Source organism: Balaenoptera musculus, chromosome 9 (assembly GCF_009873245.2).
Source record: "Balaenoptera musculus isolate JJ_BM4_2016_0621 chromosome 9, mBalMus1.pri.v3, whole genome shotgun sequence".
In the NCBI taxonomy this organism is placed as follows: domain Eukaryota; kingdom Metazoa; phylum Chordata; class Mammalia; order Artiodactyla; family Balaenopteridae; genus Balaenoptera; species Balaenoptera musculus.
In genome coordinates, this window is record NC_045793.1 from 43,328,819 (window position 1) to 43,341,112 (window position 12,294).

The 12,294-nt window shown below is 34.7% G+C and overlaps 1 protein-coding gene across 1 annotated transcript in view; it reads left to right on the forward strand.

Moving 5' to 3' along the window:
* DPY19L2 (dpy-19 like 2) overlaps positions 1 to 12,294 on the forward strand; it is a 98,798-nt gene that overhangs the window by 23,591 nt on the left and 62,913 nt on the right. Inside the window, exons 8-9 of the mRNA XM_036863844.1 lie at positions 1,405 to 1,496; positions 2,572 to 2,671. Of these exons, the coding sequence (XP_036719739.1) occupies positions 1,405 to 1,496; positions 2,572 to 2,671 (192 nt within the window). The remainder of the gene's footprint in view (positions 1 to 1,404; positions 1,497 to 2,571; positions 2,672 to 12,294) is intronic.

Consider the following 12,294-nt stretch of genomic DNA (forward strand, 5'->3'; position numbering starts at 1 on the left):
TTAGGGAGGTGGCTGTTATCCTCACAGTAGAAGATATGAAATTGAAATTTGGAGAGGTTAAGTTACGTACTCAAGATTCCACATTCACGCCATGATGAAGCTGGGTTTCCTTTTCTACATCTTTCTGGCTCTAAAACCTCACTTCTTTCTATTACATCATGCTGCCTTTTCAATTACACAAAATGCTGAATTCAAAATACAAATTAACTTACTAACTCAGCCCAATAAGACATGGTCCACCTAAAAAGAGTTCATGGAAACTTTTTTAGAATATGATAGATTCATTCAACAAAATATCAAGTACAAAACGTGTGCCAGAGTCCGTGTTAGATGCTGAGGATATGGCCAAGAAAAGTGGAAGAATCTGACTGCTAGTTTTTGGAAGCAAAATGTGTAAAATGTTATGGCACAGATTATATAGGGTAGAAGTCTCTATCCATTACTATTGGGAAAGGTAGATACTTGGTTAATTTTAAAAAATCAATTAGACAAGGGAATCATAAAAATTATACATAAGTATCTTAAATAATATTAACTTAAAGCAAACAAATACATTGTCAGTCACCAGTGTATTAGTATAAACACAAGACCTTTCCTTTGAGTATGCCAGATGACTGACACTATGAGTTGACCTTCTTATACATACCGTAACTCACCTTCTGAGGTTTACAATTTTGGTTTCCTGGAAGAAGAGCAATAAATTTTAAGACTGTTGCAAGGTTGTAAGAGTTTAGATTCTTTCTAGAATTTCAGAATTCTTGATATAAAATTTTATAATATTCCCACCCATAAGTTTTGGAAACAGTTTTAAAGTCTATATGAAAATTTAATACTTTCATTGCATACATCATATCAGTGAATCCCAAATACTTCTGGTTGTTTTTAGAAATTTATAGTTAACTCTTTCAAAGGTATATTTCACAAATTCAGAAACAGTCTTAATTACTTGTAATGGGTGTCTCTACATATTAAACTTGTCATGTGTAAACATTTGGTGTTTGTGAATGCCCTAGGTGACATTTGTTTAGATATTTTTCTGAGCGTGTATAAATCCCAAAGCCCTGGGATGCCCAGGGTCATCACTGAAGAGCTGGAATGTGGATCTGGTTTGTCTTTCCCAGAATCCTCACTGCTCCTAACCCTATCAACTTGTTTGTCCTTCGAGTGTCCGTATGTTTGGCCTGGTCTATCTTTCACTTGTTTCTGGACTTGCTAGTTAATGGCTCTCTACCTAATGGCTATGTGCTGGAAGAGAACTCCAAAAACTGAGGAGCTATACCAGGTATCCAGAAATAAATGAGCCTAGTATTAAAATTACTAAAACCAGCCCACCCATGATTTTTTAAATTAATTGTGTTTATTGCAATGGAACATAGAGTGAGGTAAGCATTTTATTGATTTCAGGCTACTCGGGTGATGTGGACACCACCTCTCCGGGAAAGTTTTTCATATCCATTTCTTGTACTTCAGATGTACATCTTAACTGTGATTCTCAGGTAATTTTTATTTATAAAACGAAACTAGCTGAATTGTAAGTTTCTCAAAATTACTTCAACTTATCGTTATAATTACTAAATCTAGGCTCTATTTTTAAAAATTACTTCAAAAATAAATTACTTCTATTTATTTTGTGATAAATATTATGATAAATATTTATGTGATAAATTTTGTGATATTATTAAACAATATCATTAAAAATTTTGCTTTTGAAAATTTATATACCATAGTACAAGAATTTATGGAAATCCAATACAACCGTTATAAAAAGAAGAGTTACAGTTTTATAATTTACACAAAATGTGTGCATTTCTTTTTTTCATATTCTAAAAGGTACTAAAGTCTATGTGGTAAAAGGTATTGGTTACTGATAGATCTCATGATTGCAGAATGGACAGTTTAAACTTCAATGTGCATTAGTTTAATTGTATTCCAGAATTATTTCTTTAAAGTCATTGTTTAAAATCTCTTTAAGTTTTTCTCATAGTCGTTAGCTAATTATTTCACCAGTACTTACACTTCTCTTCATTGCTTTTTGAAACATAAAAGTGGTGGTATATGAAAGTTATTTCTGCTCATGTAGTGTAAATATCTCGAGGTATGCAAGGTCAGTTCAGATTCTATTTTCTGACATTCTTGCTGGAGTATTAAATTTCTAATGTCATGCATAGTTAAAGAAAAATAAATTTTTAGTTGAATATAGTTGATTTACAATATTTTATTAGTTTCAGGTATACAGAATAGTGATTCATTATTTTTACAGATTATATACTCCATTAAAAGTTTACAACATAATGACTTGAATTCCCTGTGCTATATGTTTAAGATACCTACTGATAAACTAGATACAATGCTTTATTTAAAGCTCTAATTTTGTTTGTTTTATTATAAGCATTTTTATAACCCAAATATTTTAAGTTCTTCTTAATGAGCTTTTAAAAGTTAACTATATTTTGTTGTCTAACATCAAAGGTAAGGGGATCAATAGATTTCAGCATTTTGCAACTAGTCATTCAGTTTAATGATAGGCTACTTTTATAGTAAAACTTACTGGTGTCAATTCTCTCCATTAAGGACCTCGAACAATAGTAAAAAGCATTTTATTGCACTCTGCCTTTCCAATGTTGCCTTTATGCTTCCCTGGCAATTTGCTCAGTTTATACTTTTTACACAGGTAAGATGATTTTAAACTAATTTAAGTTGAATGCAAGATGTGCTTGGTTGTTTCCATAGGAAAAATTTTTTTTATTGAAGTATAGTTGATTTACAATATTGTGCTAACTTCTGCTGTACAGCAAAGTGACTCAGTTATACACATATATACATTCTTTTTTTATATTCTTTTTCATTACAGAGAAATTTTAAATGTGATTATATTTGTGCCCTAATAGATTTTCAAAATATGGAATAATTATAAAGTTTATATACATGTGTGATTTTTTTTAATCATATAAATCTACCTTCTGTTAATGTGTTGGTTAGTTAGGCAGATATTAAACCTGCAAAAGACTTTTTCCTCTTATTTTAATCCATAATTTTTCCTGTTGGTATTTGAGATGATCTGTGTAAACCTGCCTGTAGATTTTCCTTTTGTCTGAGGAATCATTTTAGTTGCCAAGCTGCGCAACATGGTAAGGGCCACTTTGATTCTTCATGGTAGGGGATTTCTGCTTCTAATCCAGCTAAATGTTGGCTGTTCTGTCTGAAGAGCAGAATCTTACTAGACACCATTTCTCAGAGCTTTAATCATGGTATTATTCAGTGAATTGAGGCCATATCCTGTTTCTTCAAACAACTAAGTAACTAATGGCAAGAAACTGAGCTGGGGAAGCAGAGAGTAAAAGGTCAATTTTGATGAAATTTCCTACTATGATTTTTCGTTAGAACTCCTTTCCACCTAACTAACAAACACTGATAATATGTAATGATGTTCTTTATTGGCAGTGAGAAATTCTGCCAAGAATCCTTGTCCTGCCAGTTGTCTACAAAGAATGAAGTTATAACCACAATTTAATTGATGCTGCATGTTTAAAGCATGTTAAGAGTATTCCCTCTGCCTTACTTCCTTATATTTGGTCTATAACTAACACAGAATTTCTGTGGTTTTCATTATTTGCATATGCCAACATAGTAGAATAGATTTCTAGTGTGCATCATTTCCTTGCAAGGAGATGTATTAATTTAGCTCCTTGGGTAATTTTGATATTGCCTTAATGATTTTCTATCCATTCAAAAGATATACTAGACTTTTAGGTTTTTTTTTTTTGAGATGTAATTAACATTTTGTAAGCTTAAGATATACAACGTATTGATTTGATATATTGCAATATGATTATCCCCTGATTAACACCATAGTGTTAGTTAACACCTCTATCAAGTCACATGATTATTATTTCATTCTTGTGGTGAGAACGTTTAAGATCTAGTCTCTTAGCAACTTTGAATTATATGATACGGTATTGACTGTAATAACTATGCTATGCATTAGATCTCCAGAACTTATTCATCTTCTAGTTGCAAGTTTGTATACTTTGTCCAACGTCTCTCTAATTCCCCCACCCCCAAGCCCCTCGTAATCACCATTCTACTCTCTGTTTTTACAAGTTTGGCTTTTTTAGATTCCACATACAAGTAATATAATAAAGTATTTGTCTTTGACTTATCTCACTTAGCATAATGCCTTCAAGGTCCATCTGTGTTGTCACAGATGGCAGAATATATGTATATATATATATAGCACATCTTCTTTATCCATTCATCTGTTGACGGACACTTAGGTTGTTTCCATACCTTGGCTATTGTGCATAATGCTGCAGTAAACATAGATGTGTAGATATCTCTTCAATATTCTGTTTTCATTTCCTTTGGAATATGTACCCAGAAGTGGGATTGCTGGATCATATGGTAGTGGTATTTCAAATTTTCTGAGAAACCTCCATAGTGTTTTTCACAGTGGCTCCACCAATTTATTTACATTCCTACTAACAGTGCACAAGGGTTCCCTTTCCTCCACATCCTCACCAACATTTGTTTTCTTTTGTCTTCTTGATGATAACCATTCTAATAGGTATGGAGGGATATCTTACTGTGGATTTGTTTTTATTTCCCTGATGATTAGTGATGTTGGGTGTCTTTTCACGTACCTGTTGGCCATTTGGATGTATTCTTTTGAAAAATATTTATTGTTCCTCCACCCATTTTTTAATCAGTTTTTTTTCATTATTGAGTTGTATGAGTTCTTTATACATTTTGGATATTAATATTTCACCTAATATATGATCTGCAAATATTTTCTCCCATTGCATAGGTTGCCTTTTCATTTTGTTGATTGTTTCCTATGCTGTGCAGAAGCTTTTTATCAATAGTTTGATGTAGTCTCACTTGTTGATTTTTTCTTTTGTTGCTTTTGCTTTTGGTGTTACAATCCAAAAAATCATTGCCAAGATGAGGGTCAAGGAGCATATTCCCTAAGTTTTCTTCTAGGGGTTTTATGACATCAGGTCTTATATTTAAGTCTTTAATCCATTTTAAGTTAATTTTTGTGAGTGGTGTAATATAGAAGTCCAATTTCATGTAAATATCCAGTTTTCCTGACACCATTTATTGAAGACATTATTTTTCCCCCTAAGTATTCTTGGCTTCCTTGTCAAATATTAATTGACGGTATATGCATGGGTTTACTTATGGTCACTCAATCTGTTCCATTGCTGTGTATATTAGTCTTTATTCCTGTACCATACTATTTTGATTACTATAGTTGATAGAGTAATGGGGGTTCCTTATATGTTACAGTCCTTTTTTTTTTTGCTGCTTTTAGGATTCTCTCTTTGATTTTTGAGTTTCATTATAGTGTGTCTTAGGGAAGGTATTTTTCAATTACAATAATGGGGTGATTTATTAGCTTTGTGAACTTGCATGTCCAAATCTCTTCATAGGTTTGGAAGTTCTCAGCTATTATTTCTTTAAATAAACTTTCTGCCCCTTCTCCCTCTCTTTTCATAGAACTCCGGTGATTCTCTTATTTGATCATTTGATATTTTCATATAAATCACATAGACTTTCTTCACTCTTTTTCATTCTTTTTTCTTCGTTATCCTCTGACAGCGTATTTCAAAGTTCCTATCTAACTCACTGTTCCGTCTTCTGTTTGGTCTATTCTGATGTTGATACTCTATTGCAGTTTTCATTTCATTCATTGAATTCTTCAGTTCCAGAATTTGTTTTGTTCTTTTAATCATTTTTATCTCTTTGTCAATCTTCTCACGTTGTTCATGTGTTGTTATCCTGATTTCATTGAATTGTATTTCTGTGTCTTCTTGTATCTCATCAAGTTTCCACAAAACAGCTATTTTGAATTCTTTATCAGGTAAATCATAGAATTCTGTTAGAGTCTGGTTACTGGAGGACTATTAAGATTTTTTGGTGATGTCATGTTTCCTTGATTCTTCATGTTCCTTGAAGTTTTGTGTTGCAGTTTTTGCATTTCAGGTTGCCTTCAGGTGGGATATATTCTTCATTCATCCTGCTTATATCTGGGCTTTTCTCTGACCTCATATGGATACACCTGCTTCATGCTTCTTGCTCCCTCTGTGGCAGAATTATTAGGCTTGTATGTCTTTTCTAGACAGGCCCACAGACCCCTGGCCTCTTTTTCACATGAGCTCCTTATCTACTAGAACTCACTCTTACTGCCACACTAAGGAACATGAAAAAGGAGCCAGCTGCAGAGTCGGGAGAGGCGTGAGTTTAACACTCAGGAGGTGTCAAGAGTGCCTGCAGGCCAAGTGGAGGGATCCTTGGGTGGTTTTCTCAGCAGCTGGTAGGCAGGTTTCCTGCCAGAGTCCTGAGCACAACCAGAAGGAACTGCATCCTTTTAATGCCCTCTGATATTCTTATTTGCCTCTTTCTCAATCTCCTGCCTGCCCCAGTCAAGGAGGTCGCGCCGCACAGCTCTGAGTGCTGTGGGAAAGAAATTGTTTTTTCCAGCAATGTCCTGCATAGCTGGGGATGCCAGGCACACACTCATCATTCTCCCTTTCCCCCATGGGAGAGGTTGCCACTGGCTAGTTCAGGCTCTCACTGTGCCACCTTGGGGATAGGGTGGTGTTGGCAAAGTTCCTCTTACTCTCTCTAGTGCATCCAAACTCATATATATTTTTGCTCCAATGAAGTGCTTGAGCCTCTCCTCAGGAAGACTGGATTCTACAGGGCTCTCTTGTCTGTGGGTGTCTGCCCAAGTCAGCAGTATCCAGATTTTCTTCAACCATAGCTGAGAAGAGCTGAGACTAGTTCACTGGCTCCTGCTTATTCCACAGCCTGTGCTGAGGTCTGTCTGCCTATTCTCAGATACATAGGTGGGCAAGACTCCTCCCGGAACCCTTGGCATATGGTGCAACTTCCACAGAGGCACTTTTGTTCATGGATGGATGCCAAATTTTAGTTGTTAAAAGGCGGAGGCAGAAAAGCGGGACATCTTATGCTGCCATGATGCTGATGTAACTCCTAGCTTTTAGTTTTCTGAATTAACGTATAAAGTTTTGTTTGCTTGTGTTTTTGTTTTTTAATACTAACGTGAAGATAATTCAAAGTTATTTTTCTGGGAGTGTTCTAAGACTTTTATTCTTGATTACATTTTTCACAGATTAAAGTTAAAATTAGTTCATGTGTCCTGCACATATTGTCTGAGAAATGGGGCTGAAGAACTCAAGGATTAGCTATATTTTAAAGGAAAAAAATTACAAGCAACAGTTGTAGAAACCTAGAATATTTGGAGTGAGAAGACCTTAAAGCATTATTATTCTTAAGAAATTGAGAAATTGTGACTTATTCAGTAACTGGATTTTAATTTATAATATGCTCTATTTTCTTATATTTTATTAGAGAATTCCCATTCATGTAGGAGAGATTGTTATGACCAAGGACAGTAAAAGGGATAGTTGCAGGAAGGAGGTTATAAAATCAGAAGTGATAGAGATGCAGATTATTTCCGGAAGAGATAGTATCAATATATCTATACAAAACTGGTTGTCAATTTCATATTCTTTCTTTATATAACTGATTCTTTGCTTGGGGTATGTATAAAGCCACATCTCTTTTAATATTTAATGTGACTCCATGCCCTCATCCTGCTTATAAGAAGATTATTTTCTTCCCTCCCTGGAGTTTCTCTTCCACTGATAAGCCCATCGGCCATTTATTTGGGCCAAATATCAGGACTAGATGTTTTTGCCTCACTGTTGAAGCCAGAAATGAGACTACTTGTATCTGGAGGATTCAGAAATCTGGGTACACCGTCAATGCCACCACACTGCTGTTTAGCAAAACTTACCCCTTCTGCATGGAATTTGACCCTCAGTTAACCTTCTAGCTCTCTTCCCTTAGAAATTTGCTTGTGTTGTGTGACCATGATGTTACTAGGCACGTTGCTTGGTGATTGCCTAATTGCATCCGAGAGGAAGAAACTGTAAGTGAGCTAAGTTCTTCCTGAGGGGGATGCCTTGACTTTGGGCTTCCTTAAGTGAGGTGGCTCTTTTAAGTGTTATTTCCCTTGCAGAAGTTTCCATGGGTTATGGATCTTCTAAGCCAGAGTGGCTTCTGCATTTATGTGATGTGCATCTTCTTTCTTTGCTCCTGAGCTGTCACCTGGGGTGAGGCTACCATGAAGACTTCTTTGAGAGCTCCCACTGAAGAGAAATATCTGAATCTGTCCTGCTGACAAGTCCTGTTTCCTGTCCTACAGCTTTCTGAATGAACCAGAGGCCAAGTGTGAACTTAAAACCCCCTGGTTTGCATTGATGTCAAGAACTCAAATTCACCTTCTTGAAGATAGAAAACTCCTAACAGCCATAGATGCCAAGTGCTTCACACTAAAATTGGCCTGGACTCCGTGCTTTTACTTATGAGTGGCACCATTTTCTTTCTTGTATATGTCTCATAGCGCGCCTGCAGTGCTGAGATAGCTGAGTTGAATCATAAGGAATTTCAGCATCAGCTAAATGCTGTCTGTAGAACTAGGCTTCTCCTAAAAAAAGACTGTGCAGTTCTGGCGTACAGTTCTTGTGAGTGAGCTCACAAGTTCAGAATTCTATCATCTACACGATGTGTTTGTTTTTCAAGTTCCTTGGGGTTCTGTCTTGCCAAATTAGGATTATATTAATGTTTTGGAGATGTTCAAGTATTGGTGAGTCTCATAAATGTTTTCCACCAGGAGACTCATAGCTCCTTATGAAACTTTTTTCCAGTTCCTTTGTCTTTACTGAACATCAAATTTCACACACCAAGGGTCTGAGAAAGGACAATTTTTTTTGTCAAGTCAAATAAACCTTTTGTTCAAGAAGAGTGACTGCTTGCTTGCCTTTGATCTACAAAACTAAAAGAGGTCACCAAAATGGTTTTTTCCAAGGGGAGTTGATGTTTCTTCCACTGGATGTAGAAGCAGCTACTCTTACTATAAATGTCAGCTTCTCTTTCTGAAAGCTTTGTCTGACCTTGCATCTTGTTGTTAAACTCAGTCTACAGGTTGATTTCTCTCTATTAGTTTGACAATGTTTCTTGTGGCCACAGTGGTTAAAATATAGTTTATTCTATATGTGTAAACTAACAGGGAATCAAAAATTAGCTTACAGAAGGGATTTATAGTTTCATTCCTTATACACAGTTTTATTTAAAGTTTATTTTAAATGCCTGTACTCATTTCTGATTTCAGGAACAAAATTGGTCCAAGCATTTGAACAGATTAAAAACTCTTTATTGTTTCATGGAAACAAATTTTGCCCTACCCTCAGAACTACTTATCTTGAGAAGTATGATGAAAGGAGGCAAGAATAGAAGTCAGTTTTCTACATTTTCACAACAGAATGTTGATTCTGCTGCTTGTATCTAAATGAGAGAGCTTACTTTTCAACCAGCAATTCAAATAGCAACAGTCCAGCTATTAAGCACAATTTTCCCTGTGAAGTGTTTTTTTTTTTAGCCAAAGTGTAAATATGATGTTTAAGAAGGGGGGTCTAGATCTGCATATCCTAACAGTATTGGTCTATGAGAGGAGGGAAAGGGAGACTAACATATACCAGACTTCAGTATTATAGTTTATTTTATTTAATCCTCAAGGAGTCCAGGCACATGGGTATTATTAACTTATGATTACAGATGAAGACACTGAGGCTCAGAGATTAAGTTAAAATCAAGTTGGCCTACTTCAGAGCACCAACACTTTCCAATTTATTTTTGTTGCATCTCTAGGGTCTTTCAACTCTTTTCTATAGAAGGCCACACGCTTGGCTGTGTTGTCTTATTTCCTTACTAAAATGCCTTCAGTTTTCATGAAGCATTAATAAAAGAAATATGCATTTAAAGAGTACTTCTGTACCTTTTGTAAAACCATAATTAATTGTCTACTGTATTACCTAATTGCTTTTCTACATAAGAATCTGTATGATACATTTTTCATAATTAGTGTCAAGATTAATTTTCTTCACAAAGTAAATTTATGAACTTCCTTTTAACAACTATAGTTATTTTATTAAATGAGCTGGACACACTTTCTCACAGTGTCTCTTAAAAACCTATATTTAAGCTTGTCCCCATCCCCAAATTTATATACATACTGTATTCCTTTCCTTTTCAGTTTGACAATAAGTGTGATTGCAGTAAATAAAAATTTTTAAGATCTTTAAAATATTGTCTTCTGATCAAAGAACATGATATATATCTACTTATTTAGTTCTTAATTTCTATCAATAATGTTAATATAGATTTTTAGAGGTCTTACAGATCTTTCATTAGATTTGTTCCCAGGTATTTTCTATTTTTGTTGCATTTTAAAAGATTGATTATATTTGTTAGATATGGGGTTCTACGTATGTTAAGCAAAGTTTGTAATTGTATTATTCTAATCTTTTAGATTTCTACTATTTTTGTTTGCTTTCAGTTACTAGAGGAGGAATGTGTTGAAGTCTTCCATTATAACAGTGATTTGTCTGTATAGCTGTGTAAATTCTTGCTTTAAACATTTTGATGGAACATCATTATGTGCACAGTTGTTATATAGTCCTTTTATTTTTATGTAATGAGCCTTAAATTTTTTTAAAGTGTATTTGTGTGTATGTGTGTGGTAAGAACACTGAACATGAGATACACCCTCTTAATAGATTTTTAAGTGTACAGTATAGGTATTGTTATCTATAGACACATGTTGTATAATAGATCTCTAGAAGTTATTGATCTTGAATAACTGAAATCTTATGTGTGTTGATTAGCGACTTCCCATTTCCTCTTCCCCTCAGCCCTTGGCAATCACTATTCTGTTATCTATTTCTGTGAGTTTGACTATTCTAAATACCTCTGATAAATGGAATCATGCAGTATTTGTCCTTCTGTGACTGGCTTAATTTACTCAGCATAATATTCTCATCCATATTGTTGCATGTTATAGGATTTCCTTCTCTTTTAAGACTGATACTATTCTGTTGTATGTGTATAACATTTTAAAATCCATTCGACCGTTGATTGTCATTTAGGCTATTTCCATATCTCGGATATTGTGAATAGGGCTGCAGTGAACATGAGAGTGCTAATATCTCTTCAAGATCCTGTTTTCAATTCCTTTGGATAAATACTTAGAAGTGGAAATGCTGGATCATATGCTATTTCTATTTTTAATTTTTGAGGAACCTCCATACTGTTTTCCTTAGCAGCTGCATAATTTTGCATTCCCATTAACAATGTGAAAGGATTCCCTTTTTTCACATCCTCACTAATACTTGTCATTTGTTTTTTTGAAAATAGCCATCCTAACAGGTGTGAGATAATATATCATTGTGGTTTTGATTTGCGTTTCACTGATGATTAATGATATTGAGTGTTTTTTCATATATCTATTGACCATTTGTATACCTTCTTAGGATAAATAGCTGTTCAGTTCTTTGGCCATTTTTTAATTGTTATCAGTTTTTTGCTAGAGTAATATGAGTTCGTTATATATTTTGGATATAACCCCTTATCAGATATATGGGGTATTTTCTCCCGTTCCATAGGTTGCTGTTTACCCTTTTGGTGTTTCCTTTGCTATGCAGAAGCTGTTTACTTTGATGTAATCTCACTTGTCTTATATCTGATAAGAGATTAATATCATCAAAATAAGAGATAACAAGTGTTGGTGAGGATGTGGAGGAAAGGGAACCCTTGTGCACTGTTGGTGGAAATGTAAATTGGTGCAGCCACTATCGAAAACAGTATGGAGGCTCCTCAAAAAATTTAAAATTGAACTACCATATGCTCTAGTAATCCCACTTCTGGGTATATATCCAAAGGAAATGAAAACAGAATATTGAAGAGATTATCTGCCTTTCTATGTTTATTGCAGGATTATTCATAATAGCCAAGGTATGGAAATAACCTAAGTGTCTGTCAACAGATGAATGGATAAAGAAGATGCGCTACATGTATATACAATGGAGTATTACTCAGCCATGAGAAAAAGGAAATTCTGCCATAGGACATAGATGGACCTTGAGGGCATTATGCTAAGTGACATAAGTCAGACAGAGACAAATACTGTATTATATCACGGGATATAATATTAGTATCACGTATTAGTATTTAGTTTGGAATCTAAAAAAACCAAACTTATAGAAACAGAGAGTTGAATGGTGGCTACCAGGGCCAGAGGGGTATGGGAAGTAGGAAGATATTGGACAAAGGGTACAAACTTGCAACTGGAAGATGAATAAGTTCTGGCGATCTATCACATAGATTGTAGTTAACGTTATTGTTTTATATACTTGAACCTTGGTAAGA